At 34.2% G+C, this 20,796-nt stretch overlaps 2 protein-coding genes across 3 annotated transcripts; both read right to left on the bottom strand.

Annotated features, from left to right (window-relative positions):
- Positions 1 to 462: 462 nt before the first annotated feature.
- On the bottom strand, positions 463 to 9,271 carry LOC145594759 (uncharacterized). Its single transcript, XM_081651093.1, has 4 exons — positions 8,908 to 9,271; positions 8,540 to 8,638; positions 8,376 to 8,446; positions 463 to 926 (listed from the first exon to the last, which is right to left on the bottom strand). Exons 1-4 carry the CDS (start codon positions 9,067 to 9,069, stop codon positions 686 to 688), a joined length of 573 nt encoding a protein of 190 aa, XP_081507219.1. The 5' UTR covers positions 9,070 to 9,271; the 3' UTR covers positions 463 to 685.
- A 1,688-nt stretch (positions 9,272 to 10,959) lies between these two features.
- Positions 10,960 to 16,117, bottom strand: LOC145594611 (putative glycosyltransferase At3g07620). Of its 2 annotated transcripts, none has more exons than XM_081650932.1 (5): positions 15,919 to 16,117; positions 13,250 to 14,139; positions 13,030 to 13,154; positions 12,392 to 12,740; positions 10,960 to 11,793 (listed from the first exon to the last, which is right to left on the bottom strand). In XM_081650932.1, the coding sequence occupies exons 2-5, from the start codon at positions 13,883 to 13,885 to the stop codon at positions 11,125 to 11,127; spliced, it is 1,779 nt and encodes a 592-aa protein (XP_081507058.1). In that variant the 5' UTR covers positions 13,886 to 14,139; positions 15,919 to 16,117; the 3' UTR covers positions 10,960 to 11,124. The 2 variants fall into 2 exon arrangements, with proteins under 2 accessions (XP_081507058.1, XP_081507060.1); XM_081650934.1 differs by having other exon boundaries at positions 13,250 to 14,006.
- Positions 16,118 to 20,796: the final 4,679 nt, after the last annotated feature.

Here is a 20,796-nt window from a genome sequence, read left to right as displayed (position 1 = left end):
TGATTTTCAAGAATTTTTCTGAAAATCTAATAATGGAAACCACCCATCTAAATTAAGGCATTGTAGGGCACAGGAGTCATGTTTTTCCCTTAAAAAGGCCCATACAGGGACCATTATGGAGACATTTTACTGACCTTATGATAAATGCAAATGCACATGGAATTGCTAGATTTCTCCTCTTCTGATTTTTAATTTTTTGGGTCTGTGGGTGAATTTAAGACTGATAAAGTTAAAAAAATACCGGGAACCGCTCGTTATTAGCATGCATTCAGATGGCCCATGAGCATTCAATAACCAACTACAGGTAAGAGTTTCAAAAAAATACAAGTATACAGCATGCTGAAATTGCTAAACGAAACTTGACATAAAATCTCAACAAGAAAGATGTTCTGAGATTAATCACAAAGAAGACGCATTATAATTCGGAAGAGAAACTAGCTGTCAGATAAGTAGAACCACTAGAATCAATAACACAGTTGAGCTGTATAAAAAAACTTGTATTTTATTCCTTTATTCTTGAATCTGACAATGTATATCAGTGAAAAAAGGACTTTAACTTGTACTCTATAAGATTGTTACAATGCACTTTTGCTATGGTATTGTTCAGTATATGAATGAGAAGGAAACTAACCTTATGGAATGTTCTACAAATACATTTTGCTATGGAGTGCGGAGGTACCATATCTTATGCTCTCCTTCTTTTAGCATTCCCAATGACTTCGTCATCACTGTCTTCAACAATTCTTTTCTTGGCCTTCATATCACCGTTCTTAGATACAAGCTTTTGTCTATTTGAACTTTCTGGTCTACTTGGTGCAGGCGTCGATTTTATAGGAGTTCCCATCTTAAGTTGTTTCTGCTTTCGTTGCTTCCTCTCAAAGGCCTTTTTGGATCTTTCAGGAGACAGTAAACCATGTTCCATCAACCTGCAAAACAGCCCTTGTTATTGCCTTCATATCACAATTATCAGATTATTTAGTACAAGTCACGTGATTGATTCCTATATAGATATCGATTCATAACGAAAAATCGAATTCTTTTTTCGTTTTTCTTTTTCCAGATGTCTGCAACAGTGAATTCGTAAAAATGTACTTAAGAAATTTTCACCGAAAATCGGACAAAAGAACTCCAGAAAATCATCAACTGCAAGAATCCAAACTAAGAAATAACATAATTTGGCCAACTATTTACAAGCAGTAGATCATGTTGAATACCACGAGAGAACATAAGAAAAAATCAATTCGTCAAAAGCTAATAATCGTTCAGCAATTATTCCAAAAAAAAAAGCTCCAAATACAACAATAGAACTTTGAAGTGCATAACCAGCAATCCTAATTCCTTACAAAATTGTCGAAGAATAATTTTGACTCATCCGTACTTCATTCTTCATAACCAAAGAAGGGTAAAAAATATGTTGTGTGTCCACTTCTAAATTCAGGTCCACATTAGTCTAATCAGGAAATGCTGAAGGCCACTAAATAGGTAAATTTCCCGTTCACAAATCAATCCAGCTACATATAAAGTGAAGACTGACCTTTAGAATTGACATCTAAGTTAAGTCACGGACAAAACCATCCAATTTTCAGGATTTCAGCACGAGTGTAATATCATTCATTTCATAAGAGAAGGCATTTATGCAACCTTTGTCCCATTATGATGCACAGCCAACATCCAAACGGAAAAATTTAATGCAAAAAGCCAGCCTGAGGCTAATGGTGGATTTGAATTAAGTGAACAGATATGCACAGAGAACAACTTTATGATTCAATTATTAATATACCAAGTTTTACTACAGACAAGAGTAGTCAAAAGACTAACTTAATAAAGAATCTGTAGGAAGCAGGTAATTTGACATTATCAGTACGGCAGTGGAGCCTAGGTAATTCTCTAGAGATTGAACAAATTATTTTTAGCTACCACAAGGACAAGTTGTGCACAAGGACAAGTTGTGCTATGGGTAGTATCAGAAGAGCAGAAGTGATGAGTGTTTACAACAATAACGACAATAATATATAATCATACATTCATTCACATCCACAAGGCTTTCAGAAGCATCACCAGGACAGGTCATCAGAATGAATATCAGAGTAAGTGAAAAGATAAGAAAAATCACATACGAAGTAGAATATTTTGAGGAGATGAAACAAGAGAAATGACTCCTCCTCAACATCGTTATCATCTGGGAAATTCCACATGATAAACCTGTGTTCTGTAAATTTTTATACTGTGGAGAATAAATAAAGGCTTGATTATCTGGTCATGAATCGATTAATTTGTATTAATTTCCTCGATACAAGGTGGAAGGCACACGGCCTTTCAAATTTCCTCATTCACTGCAATCACCTCATGAAAAAAAAAAAAAAGAAAAAAAAAATCATTTCTGGGTGTCCCAAATGTTTTAATGGCTGGGCTGATAATATGGAAGAAATTTGATAGCTTGAGCATAGAGTTCAACTGTGAAGTGAGTATTATTAAAAATTTGAAAGAATTACTGGCAAAGGTGGAAGCTTTATTGGTGGGGAATGGATAAGGATGAGGTAACATTGGAGCTTGTTAGCTGCCATGAAAGGGGTGGGACTCTGAGAAAAGTTCATGATTTTTTTTAAATTAACAGATAAATTCATTAATTTGCATTTTTAAGGTCACAGAAGTTTGTTAAACAATAACAATGATCATTTCGAAAATCAAAATTTCTAAAGTTTCCACCATATGAAACTCTAAAGAATGCAGTGTCACCTCATAGAATTTCCCATGTAATTTTTTGTTAGCATGGGTGATGTACAATGTTACGTGTGAGCAATAGCTGCAATACGCCCCACTAGCTCAAATATTTAATACAGACCTCTGCTTTAACAAAGACTTCGAGGACTAACACAATTTAAACATGGATAGAAACTTCATCATCACGTACACTCAACCAACACCAAAAGAAGTTCAGTTGATTATGAATAAAGCAAAGGATATGATAGTGGAAGGTCCACGCCACAATTGTAAATTCTACTTTCGAATCAAAAGAGTCCTTGTCAACTATTCAAGCAAAGGCTTTCATGATTGTCTCCATTTTTATCCATTACCTCTGAGGCTCTAAGTATTGTGATTTGGACAAGTAAATAAGTAGCAAACAACTAAGCAGTTGAGCAAGCACATTCAATAACTATTAAGATGTTGCTCCTTATTGGATTAAAAGGAGGGCAGGTAATTAATCGAGTGGGCTCTGCACGTCCTTGTAGACTTGTAGTAGTTGATAAGTTAAATTTCACGATATTAATCAAATAATATGGAATGAAGCAAACTTAAATAAAACACAGAGGATCAAATCAAATGAAGACAAACTCTACAAACTAGCAAAGAAATTTCCAACTAGAAATGTCCTGATTGACAAACAAAGGACCAGATTCAACTATGAGAAGTCAATTGTCGTTCTTATTTTCTTAACCTGAGTGTGAAAAGTGATCGAGAGAGCTAACTAGACAAATTTGGATACCTAGATGGTAGAGTAGCTTAATCATATCCTTCCAAATAAAACACCCAGTGATCCATACTGGGTTTTGTTGTTGTTGTTCAAAGGACGCAATCATTATGCAAAAAAGGTCACAAGTTATTCACTGTGAATATTCATTACACTGCATAAGAGCATTATAAGATATTAGCTATTAGCATGGAAACTTATTTTCAGGAGCTTCTCTAATGTGTCCCCAACACGTCATGAGACATAATTATACCACTGAACTGTCATCTGAGAAATAAATGGTGCTGAGTGGATTGTCAGAAACATTATATAACGATGCCATTACAGAATTCCATTCCCTTGGATGACAGCATCACGGAACTGAAAGCATCATGCTATATAAGCTCATAATACCAACAGCAAGACCAACCACCATGAGCATGCTCTAGAATGCACTAGTCCACAGACTCTACACCCAAGATATGGCACACAATTTTGTCCACATGTCCACAGGGTACGTCTCCATAGTCCAGAGTCCAGAGTCCAGACCACCACCAATTTCTCAAAAAAAAAAAAAAAAAGTCCAGCCCACCAATAAATAAGCTTAGCATCACCCACCAGCTTACGAGACAGTTTGCTGGTACAAATGGTGCCAAAGAAAGTAAGCAACTACAGTGAACCAAGCGTTAATAACTCTTATTATGGGACTAATAAAGAACCATGGGGATCTCAAGTCCAACTAAATACGTCTAGTATGGGAGGCTGTGCAAATTCAAGTGGCATTGGGGAGGTATGGCTCATCAATAATTGTTGATGAGTGGAAAAGAGCATAGGTGTATAAGGTAGCAGGTAGCACCATACTGACTTCCAGTCATCCCATATGAGCTTATAGCAACAGCCGCCAAACACAGGCACCAGGTAGTCTAAGAAAGGTCTACTTTCATTAAATATATATATATACATATACTCCTAAAGTAATAATAAAAATAAAGGATCACAAACAAAATGGATATATCCACTTCATACTAGTTCATAAACTAAATTTTGGTTTAACTCAAGAAAACAGAGGGAGCACTAATCAGGGTTTAGAACTTTAGATACAAGAAGTCCAAGTGGAATAAAAAACAATTAAATGTTTAATATACTCCTAAAGATTGCACAATACATTAATGTCTTCCTCAAAATGGCAAGACTTGAGGAAAGACAATAATAGCATGGAAAAAAAGAAAGAAAAAAATAGAGTAAGTTTGTGAGAAAGAAAGCGGACAATCCATGAAGCATACAATCAGACATGTACCTCGCTTAAGCACAATTATACTATATAAGAAGGTTTCCCACTGATGACTGGTGAGATGAGGTATTGGTGCTACTCAAAAAGAGTAAAATATTAAAATAAAGTTGTTGTCTCTAAATAGGGATAAATGATTTCATGGTAACTAAACAATAATTCATCTTTTCTGAACGTCCTTTTACTTAGCCCTGGGAGCACCATACAAGTGGGTCGAATGGTCTGAAATACTTTTACCAGATAATTACAACTTCACTGGATATTATGTCGCATACAAAAACAGGGTTTTTTTAGGAAGAAATGATTATCCAACAATAAGGATATCAAGAGCTAGAATTCTACATATAAGGAAGCAAAATCAAGGGTGAAATCAGAACTCATTACACTGAAAGGAGACATTCCAATGAAATGCTCATGAAAATTTGAATGTAGTTTAGCTAAATAGAACACCAAATCGCATAACAAAACCAATAAGACTATCCAAATCATTCCTCTCAAACCCAAGCACCCACATAATAGCAAACCCACCACAAAACTTCGCACCACTGTAGCCTCCCAAACTTTTCAGGAGCATAAATGATCCAAAGCATTTAATAGGAAAACCCATAAACTCCCTACCAAACTACAAAGCCTCTGCCATAAGTAAGTCAGTGCACCTAACAACCCACAAACAAGTTACTCACAAGTCTCCCCATAACAGAAAAGATAAGGCACACATGAAGATATGATACTTTGTTTGGCCTCCAGGCAGATTTTCAAAGGTACTGAGTTTCTCAAACTAAAAACCCACACAATATCACACAGCTCAGAGCCTTAGCCTTCTAAAGAATAATAGTAAGAGGGAAAGATGGTGAACTTAGAGTTTTTGTAAATAATTATACTATATAATAAGAATACCCCACAATTTAGTCAGCTCCCCAAACTCCCAATCTTAAAGGGCTATTCAAAATGAAGGTTCCAACAAGAGTTAACCCCATTCCTCCCCAATACATGAAATAGGATTATTAAGATTGGTGGGTAATTGACAACAAACAGAGGCAAGACAAAGGGATACTAAAAAAATTCCACAGAATAACAATCTCTTCATTATCCGCATTGTATTTGACCAAGGAAAGGCGAGTGATGATACGCACTAGTCCTAGTTACACAAAATAATACTCCCACAAGCTAGTATAATGAACACTAGTCCTAGTTACACATCCAACCGTTGCTGAAAAGGTCATACGCACTTCGAATCACTCATTTCCTCCATGTCACAAAAAATTCTTTAGATACAAACCTACCATAACCGAAGCTTCTTCCTTAGACCTACTGTTGCATTTTCAACTAACAAGATGATCTCGCTTCTCTTCATCTACACAAGGTCATAAGAAATCTCTCATTATCCTCTACAATCTCCTACTATAAAAACCTATTATTTTACCATGATACATCCTGTTCAATACAGTTACAATAATTAGAGAATGAAACATTTTTGAGGAAAGATATACAAGTAAGGCTTCACCTACTCTTTATTACTCATAAACCTAATCTTACCCCTTTCCTCCCAATCCACACCACAAAGCAAGGGCATTTTTAGAATTTTTTTTAAGTAAAACTTACCAAATATAGAAGTGTTGAGATCTTGTGGAAACATCAGAAGGAAATTTTTTTTTTATTATTAAAATGTGGACAAAGTTAGAGTATGTAAATAGCAACAATCAAAGTGTTGCAATTATTAAGAAATGAAGGATGTACTTAATAATATGTAGACTAGTAGACCTAACTCTTGAAACTTCATTGATGTCAATCTAACAATAATAACCTTCAGAAGTATGTACTATTTAGAGTAGGTGAGGTTTTGAATTTGGAGTCTTTAGCTGATTTCTTGGGTTTTGGGATGTAGTTCTTCCTTCAAACTTTATGGGTAGTGTTCTTGGTGGTCAATTTATATGCACTTTTGTTTAAGTTCCCATTATTGTGATAAAAAAAAAAAAAATTAAAGCTTGGAAACCAAAGCTTTTTAATATCCTATACAGCCTGTCTATTTATATTTTGTCCATGTTCAGATCTTCAACTCAGAACTTGTTAACATATTTTCTCCTATCCCAATGACAACATCATATACAAACTCTGCCCACTAAAACTTCATTTGACACATAAGTTTTGGTCGTTTAGCTGGGTGATTTTTCTTCAACCAATAGAAACTAAAAGTATTCTACACACCCTTTTTTTTTTTTGAGGGGGGTGGGGGGTGGGATCTAATCTCCAAACCCTGAAATCACCACAGTATGCACAACTTCAACTAAAGTTATGAGCCTTTTGCTACAAATACAAAATATGAACTCCAATAGAGGAAGAGAGAGAATCAGCTCTTTACAAAGTCCTTTAAAGTTTTGGCCAAATTTTATTCACCCAAGTTGTTATAGACATGAAAATCAGATCTGAAGAAATGAGGAAGAAGAAAAGGCAGGGGTAAATTGATAATTGGTTGCCCCTGCCAGCTAAAAGCAAAACTCCTGAGCCTTCCCTGTTTCTTGATTGGTTTAGCAGTCCAATTAAATAACCACTAAGAAGTTTACAACCTCAGCTCTTCGCGTGGAAGGACACTTCCAACTAAAAAAACAAAATGTATAACTCCATCTCAACCCATGTCTAACATCGATCTCTAATCATGGTATGTCATCATTTACCAGATCATGTAAAACATTCCTCTTCCCCAAAGCCTAAGTGAAACAACCCCCATAGCCTGTTGTAATAACCGAAGTCACGGAATTCTGCTCCTAAGGTAGCTCAGAAGAGAAGTATATGTAATAACACTGCTAACCCTAAGGTAATTTACAGTTATATGGTTCATAATTCAGAATAGAATTGCATCTAAAGACAGTTTAAACCATGAAAAACCAACAGTGACCCTCTTTGCCTAGAGAGAAGTTGAATCTAAGATTGTCTTTTTTTTTTTCACCAGCTGTTATGCTAAGGAGACCCAGACAGTATCTCAACAAGTCTTACTTTTGCTCAACATTTTAAGGCCACTGCAGCTCTGCTGCACTTTGATGCTGAGAAGACACGGGCGGTCATTTATGCGGGAATAAAGATAAAAGAAGCAACCTGTATTGTAATTTTCAACTGAAACAGTGTGCATTGTGCAGCTACAGGTCATGCTACTTTATGTAGAGAAATAATGCAATAATGTTTAGCTTGTATGAATTGTGAAATTTGGTTGCACGAGAAGAGTCTTAGCGCTCTAACCTTCCTCAAGGATGAGAGTGCAAAGATATTGATTCAATTTGGAGTGACTTATGATATTTTGATTGTATTTGGTTGTCTTTAATGATTAATTAACTTATTTATTAACGTAAAGAAAGAGCAACATTTGTGTAAACATTCAAAACATATGTTGCCAAAATATATTGTATAGAAGACTAAAAACTAATTCCACCTCGGGAATGAGTGAAGGCCACGCACAGTGATGCTAATCAATCCTAAGTCCTAAGTCTCCTAACTAAGTCAGTTAAGTAGCTCGATATCTCTTCTTCATATAATGCACTTTGCATAATATCCCCATGGGACATTCATTACAGAAACAACCCAAGGCCGAACAAAATAACAATAGATGCACATACCATCACAATAAGCACAGAACATTATAATGCTCACCAGAATTCCGCCATTTCGCTACTTGGTATCTGTTTCGACAACGATTCATAGAATATCCTCAAGGGCTCTCTCTGTCAACAAGATCACATATAAATAAGTTACACCAATGTGACAAGACATATGCTATAATGAAAAATCATATCAATAATTCAATTCAAATATACCTCCTCTGGAGGGTCATATTTCTGTCCTGTCAAACTAAAAACCTTCTTCTCCCTTTTCTTCTTAACAGGTGTTGCAGGTACAACTGCTTTCCCTTTCTCCTTCAAATTCAAACAATGAACAAAACAATAATCAGCTATAGTTTACAGTTACGAAAACCTATGTTACTCGGACTTTTCATTTCCCGTCTATTTATTTCAGGTCAAGTACTCATGTCTAATCCTCGACACTCCAAAACAACAATAACCCACTTTACCCACATAGATAAACAAACACCCAATAAACCAATATGTAAACTGACAATTTAATAATATAAAATTCACTAATTAATCCAATAGAAACAAAGAATCAGAAATCAGAAAATGGGTACCTCAGGTTTTGCAGTTTTTACTGGGACAGACTTATTAAACTTGGAATCAGGAACAGATTTTGAAGGTTCAATCTTTTTCTTTAAAATGGGTTTACTTGAAGAAGATGAAGGCCCAGCTTGATTCCTGTTGATGGGCTTCATCTTCACAGAAGCACTTGCCATTGAAATCAAAAAAATTAAATCTTTTTAATGAATTTCTTTTTAGAATTAGATTAAATTGAATTTTCAGACCATCAAAATAGAGTGTTGCAATGGATAGATCTGATCAAAATCAGGGGTTTTTATCATGTCTAACCCCTTCTCACTTTCTCTCTCCTCCTCCACCTCCCCTGTCTGGTTATGGAATTTGGTAAAGAAGCAACCCCCCAAAATAAAATAAAATAAATAAAAAAGTAAAAAAGAATAAAAATTGATAAAGGGGAAAGGGTGAATTGTGAAAATGGTGAAACTTTTTCTGGGTGAAAAAAGGGAGAAGGGGCAAGAGGGCATTGAATATTGAGTGGTTAAAACAATTCTCTTGATGATATCTGCCATTTTTCTTACGTTTCTCGGAGATTAGTGTGTCCGTATTGTAGATTCGTAGCTGATTTGTTGCCTTTATGAAGGGAAAGAGTATAAATTTTTTTTTTCTTTTTTTTTTTTTTTGTGGGACAAAAGGCGTAGAAATTGTACACTCGGGTATATAACAAATTTCTATCAAACAGAGATTACTTGGAATCGAAAGGGAAGCTTAAATACTAGAGTTGGCAATCTTTGACACGACACGACAACACGACCGAAACCGGCACGACACGAACACGAAGTTACTGAGAGAAAACACGAAGTCGACACGACACGACACGAAATCAACCCGAACACGACCCGTTTAGATAAAGTGGTCAAATTATGCAATTATCTTGCATTTTACATAGTTTTTGATAGATTTTGTGAACAACACGAAATTGACACGAGACAAAACACGAACACGACACGACACGACTTTTTGCCAGCTCTATTAAATACAACCTAACATAAGTATTATTTTTCTAGTCTGATTAGGTCTAATATGATCCAACCTACTAATTTTAGTAATTTTTTTGATGCATTAGACACTAACTATATCTTATGCACCCTTTATTCTTAGATGTGACTCAAGTGAGGCCCTGTTCTTTTGAGCTTCTGGGCAGAGTATAGCAGATTTCAGCAGAGCTGAGCAGAGCAGCGCATAATAATAATATTATTATTATAATTAGTATTATTTTTAATCAGATTAGAGCACAGCAGAGCAGGCAGGGCAGAGCAGCTCTAAAGAACGGGCCTGAGTATCTCTAATTGTTATTTTGTCCGATTTCAAATGCACTTAAATAAGTATCAATGCATACATGTATTATAATAAGTATAATGAGTTAATTTTTTGAAATTACACGAGTAAAATTTATTTCTATTTATTTTTTTTATTTTTTTTTTATTTTTTTTTGTGAATACTTATGTCAAAGAATCTCTTTCTAAAGTGAATATTTTTAGTTTAACCAACATTTAAAATATATAAATTATATGGTACTCCATACTAACTAACTAGTTGTACCATTTTTTTTTTATTATTATTCTTATTTTTTTTTTGACACATTGTTTTGTTAATTTTTGTCCAAAACTGATAGTGAAAAAGAAGATGGTTAAAACTTTCCTTTTGATTTTAAGAGATCTTGTGATCAATTTCATCAAACACTGTTTAATTTAATTTAAAATTCTAAATTAGTAATTGACACCTCAAAAACTAGACTAAGGGTCTGTTTTAATTGACTGAACTGAATAGAACTAAACTGAAGAATTAAATATTTTATGAGAGAAGGAAATTAAGATAAGAACTGTACGGAACTGAACGTATTGAAGCTGAACTGAACTACAAATAAGTTGAAGAGAACAGGCCCTAAGACAATCTATAATATGTGAGATTATAGGTGATTCCCTCGAAAATCAAAGAATTCCGTGTCGTATGGTGTACGACGTGTAGATGTGATACTATGATAGCATCTGGATTCTGGAGTACTATACTAAAGTATCAATGGACTAAATTATTTCAAGTTTACAATTACAAAGTTTCTTGATCTTAACACGAATTATATACATTAATTGAACAAATAAATAAAGAATTAGCCACCTCTACCAAAAACATTACAAAAAATAATACAAACAAGAAGCTAATGTTGGAGACTTTCCATACCTATTAACAAAAATAAATCATTTAGGTCTATATTGAAAAACTCTGTTATACCAAATTGAGTGAAGAATCATATGAAACAAATCATACTTGAGAGGTTTAGGATGCCACAAGAAATGCTGCTGTACCTTTTTAACCCTCATATGCATTCGAAAAAATGTCTTTTCTGGTATTGAAACAAGGATGTTCTTCAAATTTGGTATATCTTTCTCGGCCACAAACACAGCAAATGACTCCCAGTTCAATGTCTCGAAAAATGGAGGAACAAAGTTATCTGATATGATCACCGGGACACATTCATAAAAAATGGCCTCGACAACTCGTGGACTATTGACTTCGTATCCTCTAGGACAGATACAATACTTGCTAGTTTTCATGTAGTTGATGTAGTTTCGATTGTCCTTAGAACGTGGCAAGCTACCGAATATCTTCATGTCTGGATCAATATTGTTGCCCCATGATTGTAAGAGAAGTGGCCGGAGGTAACCATGCATATTTCCAGCATAGAAAGCTAAGGTTTTCCTCTTGGAAGGTGGTTTTCCTCCTATGTCTCTTAAAGGATTTCGTGCCTTTCGTACATATGTTTCAGGGAGGGATACATCCTTGCCAAATTTGAATCCTTCTTTAACATCAGCATTGCATAAAGCTCTAATGCAATTAGCCATTATCCGCTTTGTTTCAGATGGAGCCTGCGAGGGAAAACAGTGAACTAAATCAGCACTCATATTCTTGATATAGGATATCCACACTTAGTAGAGTAACAATAGATGTCAAAATTTGTCCCAGCCCCTTACAATCAAGGATTCACCGTGGTTCTCTGAATTTTTTCGTGTCAAAAATATATAAGTGTTTGGGAATCAAATCGATCATAACAACAAATGTCACAAGGGCATTCTAGGCTGCCTAGCCGTGATGAGCTGTAGGTGGTGCTTGAAGTCCAAGCATGGGATACACCTTAATCGATCTGGTATTGTACATGCATCCTAGTTTTATTTTCCTGAGTTTGAAGGCCAAGAGCCAAAAATTTAAAATATAAGAACCAGACTTTAATAAGGTCAACTGATCTTAATTTGACACTAATCTTAGATGCCTTGAGCCAAATCGGCAAATATTAAGATGCCCTGCATTTTCCTCTGAATTGGCACTCGGCAGATGTGCACAAACTTTCCTAAGTAAAGTAGACTCCATAAGAGCTTCAACCAGTTCAAGAAGAAAGATACGAAATTTAAAGCATATATTTTCTATGTTTTAGTCATAAAACTTGAGATAATTAAAAAGGAAGCATACCCAATCATGGCAAGCAACAAAGAAGTGATCTGCACCCTCAGTTCTGTTCCAATAGGGGTACTTTGTCGATATCATACTCACATATTCCCTTAAATGCTGTATAAGGTTTTTATGGCTATGTGAATTGGGCACATACAAAGCCTCCTCCAACTGCCGAGAGCTGAAAGGAAGGTAAAAGAGGTGTGCTTCCCGGGGTCTTTTGGTGACATAATGCCGGTTTGATTCCATCTGTTTCATAAACCATCCTTCCGAAGCATATATTCCCTCAAGTGGTGGCCTGTGGAATATTCTCCTGTCACCTTCCTTGTAGACGTAGACTTTAAGCATCTGCTCCATTAACTCGTAGCTCCTGCAGAAATTTAATAACATAGTAGAAAATAATGAATATTATCATAGTTAGTGATAAATTAAAATTTGCATTCCAAGAGCATTAAAGATCGATATGTGTGTATGTGATGGTTGTAACTAAACAAAAACATAGCATAATGGTTAAGTCGCAAGAGTAATATACAATTAGTGATCCAAGCTTCAAAAACTCAGTCCCAAATGTGTTGTTTGAGCTTGATTTATGCATGACTAATGAGAGTATAGGAAAAAGTTATTAAAAAAAGGATGAGATATAAGCATTAGTGCATTACCTCTTAAACATGCTTGCATTACGATATAATGGAGCATAGAGTCCATCCTTCAAGGGAGGTGCATTCACAATCAGTTGTTTTGCCAGTACTAAATCCTTATCTACTTTTGCTGACCATCGTGGTACCTAAAAAAAGTACGGAGTATGAAATTAAAATTTATTAGCACAATGAAAAAGACTAATAATACGGACAATATATGAATTCAGATAACCATACATACCATTGTATAAGGTGACAAATAATTTTGGATCAACTCCTCACTCATGTCTGACAATGTAAGGACCTCCTTTTCAAATATTTTGGACTCTGGCTTCTTTTCTGAAACATGAACTAGAGGTGGCGGTGACAGTGGCAGTGGCGGTGGAGTGCTTAATTCCATACTTAAGTTAGGAGGTACATTCTGTGGTAAAATTAATGGTGCAACTGGTGGTTCTATTGGGGCCAAACTAAGATTTCCATTATCCTCCGGTGGCAAAGCAAAAGCTTCTTTCCGAGTGTCAATGGATGAAGAATTACGCTCAGTGATATTGCCAGGCTCAGGATTCTCCAAGATAAGGGAACCATTTCGGCCTTCATAATCAAGTCCCACTGAAGAATTGTTCCTGTCTTCAGATATAATGCTTGTATTTGTAACACTTGGTGAACTCAAGTTGCTTGATAATGATGTAGAGTTCTCACCAACGAGGCTAAGGTCTTTTGTCACGGGGACATCACCCCGAGAAAATAAGGACCATAAAGCATTACCCTTTGGAAATTCAATAAACTGGAACAATATAACAGTTATAAACACCAAACCAATTAGCCAAAGCAATCTTCTAGTTTCCACTTGAAAGGCTTTTAGCAAATCAGCTCTCATATTATAATGAGCTGACTCCCAACCACAGAAATTTACCAGAAAATTTCAGTACTGGTGTTCCTCGTAAAATTCCTTCGTTTTGTTTAAGAATGAGGAGCTCATGATCGATGTTGCTGAGTATCTGAAATAAACCATATTATAAGACAAGTTAGGCCATTGGAAAACTTGATCATTATGTACACGTACGTGCATGTGTTAGTGAATGTCCGTGGATACATGGAGGGCGGGGGGACCTTGATCAATTGTTTTCATTGCTACATCCAAGAAAGAAGAATCATGTCACTCCAATCAAGAAGTTTAGACCCAAAAGAGCACAGAAGTTAAAAAAATAAATAAATAAATAAATAAACCATTGCAATTGTACACACTCTGATTGAAAATAACATAATCAAATGAAACAGCAGAAATAATCTTAAGCAGTAAAAAGCTATACTTTGTTCTAATATACTCTTCGTCCCAATACCATGTCACATTGCCTTTTCAAGAAAAATTTTATATCCTCAATGGTCCATCCGTCCATACCCAATCTTTCTTTAACTTTCTTGGTATGGTGATTGTTTGGTCGAACATATTATATAGATTATACCTCCCATGAGGTTCAATTCCATTCATTTGTTAAGTTGTTTGATTGAGAGTAGGGAGTTAACATTCACACAATTATTTCCACTTACCGAATCGGAAGGACTAACTAAGGTAAGCTCCATCTACCTAGGGGTTTCCTACACTTTGAGGCAAGGTAAGTAGAACTTCACATAAAGCCCTTCAAGTGTTTTATTGCTAACCAAGCAGCTTGACATTGTTCCACTTCTAAGGAACTTCTACTTCCCATGCGATCTTATGCTAACCAAACAAGCACTTAATCTCCGTGCTTATTCAAAACTTCACATAAAGCCCTTTAAGTTTACGTTTATGTTTTATTCAAAAAAGAAAAGAAAAGAAAAGGTGTACGTTTATGTTAACCAAACAACCACTTAATCTATTTACTAAATTCGATCAAGTGCGTATTCTATATAGGGACATGGAGAATTATAAATCTTATAATGTAATGGAAGACGATTAAGGGAGTATGAAACATTAAGGAGCTACCAATTTTAGATTATGAAAAGAAACACGCAAGTGGAAATCTAGTACGAGTACTCCACTACCTAATAATTAAACATGTACTCGTACTCATTAACCAATAATTGATTAATAAATACTCTTTTAAAACTCTATTAGTAGTAATAAATTAATAATGGATATTATATTGAGATGTAAATGAATTAAGTGTTGCATGACTTGCATCTACCATGCATATAAAAATGCAGTTGTCCCAAACATTGAAAAAATAAATAAATAAAATAAAATAATTCTACCTACCAAATCTTAAATGTCTAAATAATAAATTGAAATTAAAGAGAAAATATATATGACAAAAAATGCAGCAATGAAGGAGATAAATCAATTTAATAACATGTAAATAATGTAGTCTATGAGAATTTTAGTAACAACCAAATCAATAAACTTGAGATTAAACTTTTCAATCACTTTACTTACAATTACAAAATAAAAATAAAAAATGAGAGAAAAAAAAGACATAGAAAAGATAAAGAGGGAACAAGAAAAAGGAAAAAAGAACAAGACAAAAGAGCAGAGCATAATACAGTACTTCGTACATGAAATTTCCTCAAATGTCCTTTTCCTTAATCTACCTTACAGTTCAAGGAAACACAGTAAAATATTACAGTACTTGGTATTTATATAGATTTTGAGATCCACCATGCAATTAAATTTCAGGTAATATATAGTTTCTAGACCATATATTAACAATAAAAGAGTATAAACCCAGAAATTAAAACCCAAAAAGCAAATTATTGATCCAAATTCAAAGAACTTGTGATTAAACACTCAAAAATATGAAATTAACAAGAAAACTCAGATACTCAAAAAGTATAAGATAGAAGAACAAAAATACAAGAAAATATTCATTAATAAAATGACAAAATGCATATAAGAAATTAACAAAAGAAAAGACAAGAAGAATTAAGACGTACCCAGTATAAACTTGAGCAAGAATCACTGAAAAACAGAGGAAAACAGAGGAATTTTGATCTGAATTTTCATGGTAAGAAAATGATAGAGAAAGTTTGAGAGAATTTAATGTACAGTTATGAAATTTGGAGAGAGAAAAAGGTGTAGAATTTTCCAAATTGGAGTGTTAGAAGCCAAAGAAGAGTGTTAAGCTGACTTTAACTAGTTTGGGGTTTTGGGGCAAAGCCAAAGGTTGGTCCATGATTTAACTTTATATATTATACCGAGTACGAAGTTTTGAGTGTTAAATAATATTTTAACCTATGGTATTTTTTATTTTTAATAATTGGAATCTGACATTTCATAATGACTAAAGCTTTTGTGTCTGGTGTCGTTAAGGAAAGCAGATTTTATTTGCCCACGAGGAGGTAGCTAACGCGTGATGATTTGATCCTTGGTTTGAAAATGTTAGCCATTCCAGTGAGGTGTGGATGAGTCGTGGGCTCGGGTGTGACCTTTGTGATTAGAGCAAGGTACGTTTTGTGAAGTGAACTCGAGCACGTTTGTTTGAGGTATGGATATTAGAAAATATATGAACAAAGTTTATGAGAGCCTGAAAGGTATGTCTCGTGTAGTGTATTCACATGGGACACGGTTGAATATGCTTCATTTAGGTATATTCGGGCTTATGATAAAGTTTGCGATATTTCGTATATAGAAATCATTTTAAAGTAAATAAAAAGCAATAACTAAGGGAAAGTAACCACAAAAGGGAAATAAAGAAAAAACTTATTGAAGAAGGAATATGAAAATCTAATTATTTGAATTGCATAATCTCGTGAATAAATTCTCATTGTTTGGTTCTAAGATTATTTAATAAGAAAATGGCTTATACAAAGTAAAGCTTATTTATCCAAAATATCAACGAGTATTGTATAAGGACATAAGGTAAATTTTGAGAATTTTGTTTCCAAATTTAAACTAGCTAACATGTCCGTAACCTCTTAAAGTTCTTAAACGAAATATGATGTATTCTATAAATTATTGTTCAAGCCCGCTTATACAATTTTGTCATGCGCATTGCATGCATAAATACATAGTTATTCGTATTGAAAAAATGAATTGAGATGAAAACATAATGTTAATCATTAATCAAACAATATTACTTCCCTATTTTTTTTTAAAAAAATTTCGAAATGACTTTTGCATTCATACACTCTTAATCAAGATTTATGCTTTATACATAAGATTAACTATTTAAACTCGTCCTAATATAGTGTTTTTTTTTTTTTTTTGGTTGGTAAGGAGAAGGGCCCTATCGGACCGTGACCTCTCACAGGTCCTCCCAACCCTAGTTAGCGGGTTAGACAATTTGGAAGAGTGAGGGGAAGATAAGGGAATCCCACTCCCCCCAAATTGTCACTATTGGGGATTAAACCTCCAAATTCATGGTTAGAATGTACTCTCCTTTTCACTAGATCAAACTTGGCTTGATTCGTCCTAGTGTAGTACTCCTATAGTTTTTGCATATCAATTGTTTGTAATACGTAATATTGAACTACTGTCGAGTGACGACGGATCCACTAGTAATTTGAGGCTTTGAGTAAAATATACGCGCATGTAGAAGAGAGTAAAACGATGGGTACAAAACTAAAATAAATAATTTGCAAGTTCCACGTTTTGTGCCACCTTAGGCTTGTCGTTGCGGTGAAGTATCAGGTCTATTTACTTCGTAAGAGGTCATTTTGGCTTGTTGTTTTAAGGACGTTTTTGACTTTTCCCCTCAATCAATGTGATTTTATGAGTACAATATATATTGAACAAATTTAAGCTGACATCAACTCTATAATTATTACTCCACCCTTTTATTATTGCATTGGCGCTTCAATATGCATGAGATCATTTAATGATCATAGGTTAATTCATTATTCTATACGCAATTATGCATGCATGGGCAGCAGATTATATCAGAGTAGGTAGTTGATGATCACTAGAAATGAAATCTTAAATTAGTTGATTTCCATTGGAAACTAAAACACCGGTTTTGTATATTTGTTTTGATAAATTGATATGCGCGTATAAATTAAAGTACTTTTAATCAAATAAGGAGATGTTTTAGCTCACATAATGTAGGCGAGTTGAGTGAAACTTCAATTTTTCAAACGATTTTTGTATACGGTATTTTTTACCTTATGAAAAATCACCTGTAACACCCCAATAATTCTCCCTTTTTCAAACCACTTACTTTAAATAAAATAGTGGAGAACTATTGACATGTTACCGCCACGTGTTAAAACGTTAAGGCTTTATCAAAGTATCGCAGCGGAAAAACAAACTTAAGTCTTTAAAATAACATAGTTTAGGAAATTAATAAGTCAAAGCTTACAAATTGGAACCATAAAGGCCCTTATTTAAAACCAAACCAATAATCCAAGTCCAAAACATAAATGAAGTAGCAAAGCGTAAATAAGTTCAACACAAGAATCGAATACTCTCAATCACACTAATCCCTTGACAATGCGTTTGTCAAATCCCGAACTTCACATCATCAAGATAACCTGTGTGATACTGCTCCCCAATAATACAAGTGTAATAATTGGATCATCACAGGGTCATTGAAAGGCGAAGGCCATGACCAAAAGAAAACACACACAAAAGCACGCAATCAGCAAAGCTGAGTACATACAAGCTACAACGCACAAAACCTGGCACGCTCAACCAATTGAAGTAAATAAACATACAACTCGAATTCATTAATCAAGACTCTACCCTTAAACAATTCAATTGACTCAGCATACTTACTAACCAATTCCAAACACTTGACTCTCTATATTTAATTTAATTAATTTAATTTAGTTTGGAGTAAGCAATAGACCAGGCTATCCAATCCACCAAATCATTTTGGTCCCAAATGACCATTTGAAATAAAAGTTTAGCGCGATGCAAGAATGGGCGCGACTCCATTCTCACAAAGTTAGTCTAGGATCCCATCTAACTTTCATTATAAAATAAAATGTAAATACCAAAAGAGAAGAGGACATGGTGATCAAACAAGCCTCGAAAAGCCACGGGCTACCACCGTGTACCCCAACCCATAATTGTCAATACTCTAGAAGTGCACGCTTTCCAGAGTTTTATTGCTCATCCATGTTTCAATTTACGTGATTACAATTTTAATTAATAGCCGACTCAATCAAGAAGACCATACATAACAATCATACATCAATTCATTTTTAATCTTATTTAGGACAATGGTGATCACATCACAAATTGACCTTTAATTCCATTAAACCTCCAAATTATCCAAAATTGTTAAACATAGTCAACTCACCTAGCCATTTCGGCTTAATCCACCTTTACTCAACATACTAACAAGTTATGATTGAGTAATAAATAAATAATAATAACCTTGTGGAATAATTAATAAATTCATTCCACTTAAACCATTCAATTCCAATCCTTTAATAATCCAAATGTGGTTAACAAACCAATCCAATAAAATATGTTTGTATCAACATTCCATACAAACAATTAATCCAATATAATTCAACATGTTTGCATCCATAATTCCATACAAACATAATCAATTCACCAAAACATATCTCATAAACATAAACACATGAATTAAATCAATGTGTAACCAAACAATTTCCATTCAAGTGTTCCCTAATCATGAAACTAAGTTCTTTCCTTTTGGTACCTAAACATGATACTACTTATAACGAAGTAGACATGTACGTACCTCGTATAAAAATTCTTTGCGCCACTTTTAATTACTTAAAAGTCTCCTAGAGAAAAATCACTTCCTAGAAAACACCCAACAACAATAAATTAATACTTAACCAAAATTCCAGCAATATAAATTAGATTAAAAGTCCTTAAAACTTTATCAAAAACATGTTTTTATGCTTAATTATGCATTAGAAATCCAATAGGAACAAAAGCCCCAAATTAATTGCTCATTAGAACCCTAAAATCCCAATTTGATTAAATTAAAACCCTAGGTTTATAAATTATAAAATCTGAAAATTATAACATAATTAAAATCTGAAATTTATAAGTTTAAGCTATCAAAAACATGAATTTGATACTAAAAATATAAAATTTATACCATAAAATCATAACCCAAAACTAATTATATAAACATTAAGCAAGAAAATAATGAAACAAAGGAGGGGGAAGGAGGGGCAGCCACGGGTGGTGGCTGGCTGGTGGTTCGCCGGCGATCAGGGGGCAGAGGCGCCGGAATCCGGCGGACAGCAGGTGGTAGGAAGGGCTGCCAGCCTTCCTCACGTAAGGAGGAGGGAAAAAAAAAAGAAAAGAAAGAAAGAAAAAGGAAAAGAAAAGAAAAAAAGAAAAAGAAAAAAAAATAAATAAAGGAAAAAGAAATAAAGGAATAAAATAAAGAGAAGAAAGTTTACTAACCTTTTTGTGTGGGGAAAATTTTGGGATGTATGGGGTATTTATAGGAGAAAGATTTGTAGGGTAAATAGGAGTATTGGGCCTCATAAAAAAATAATGGCCAATTAGATAAATGAAATGGGCTAGCTTTGTTTAATATGCATGGCATAAATTGTTGAATGGAATTAAAAATCCTTTTTGAACAAAATCAATCATCAACCCAAAAATAATTTGTAACTTTAAAACTTAAATCCCGGAAAACACACATAAATATTATAAATAAAATAAAAATTCATTTATAATATATTTATAAATACGGGGGATTACATCACCAAAATGTGATATAATGATTGAATTGAAGTTTTATTATGGTTAATAGAATCAAATGTTGTATTGTCATCCTATCATTTTTTTTTTAAGTTTTGCACGTTCCAATAGTTGTATGTGTCATCATGGTGATCCTACAACTTTTTTTTTTTTTTTTTTTTTGAAAACTACAA

The sequence above is a fragment of the Chenopodium album genome, chromosome 19 (assembly GCF_948465745.1).
Source record: "Chenopodium album chromosome 19, dcCheAlbu1.1, whole genome shotgun sequence".
Classification (NCBI taxonomy): Eukaryota; Viridiplantae; Streptophyta; class Magnoliopsida; order Caryophyllales; family Amaranthaceae; genus Chenopodium; species Chenopodium album.
This window is presented reverse-complemented; position numbering and strand designations above follow the sequence as displayed.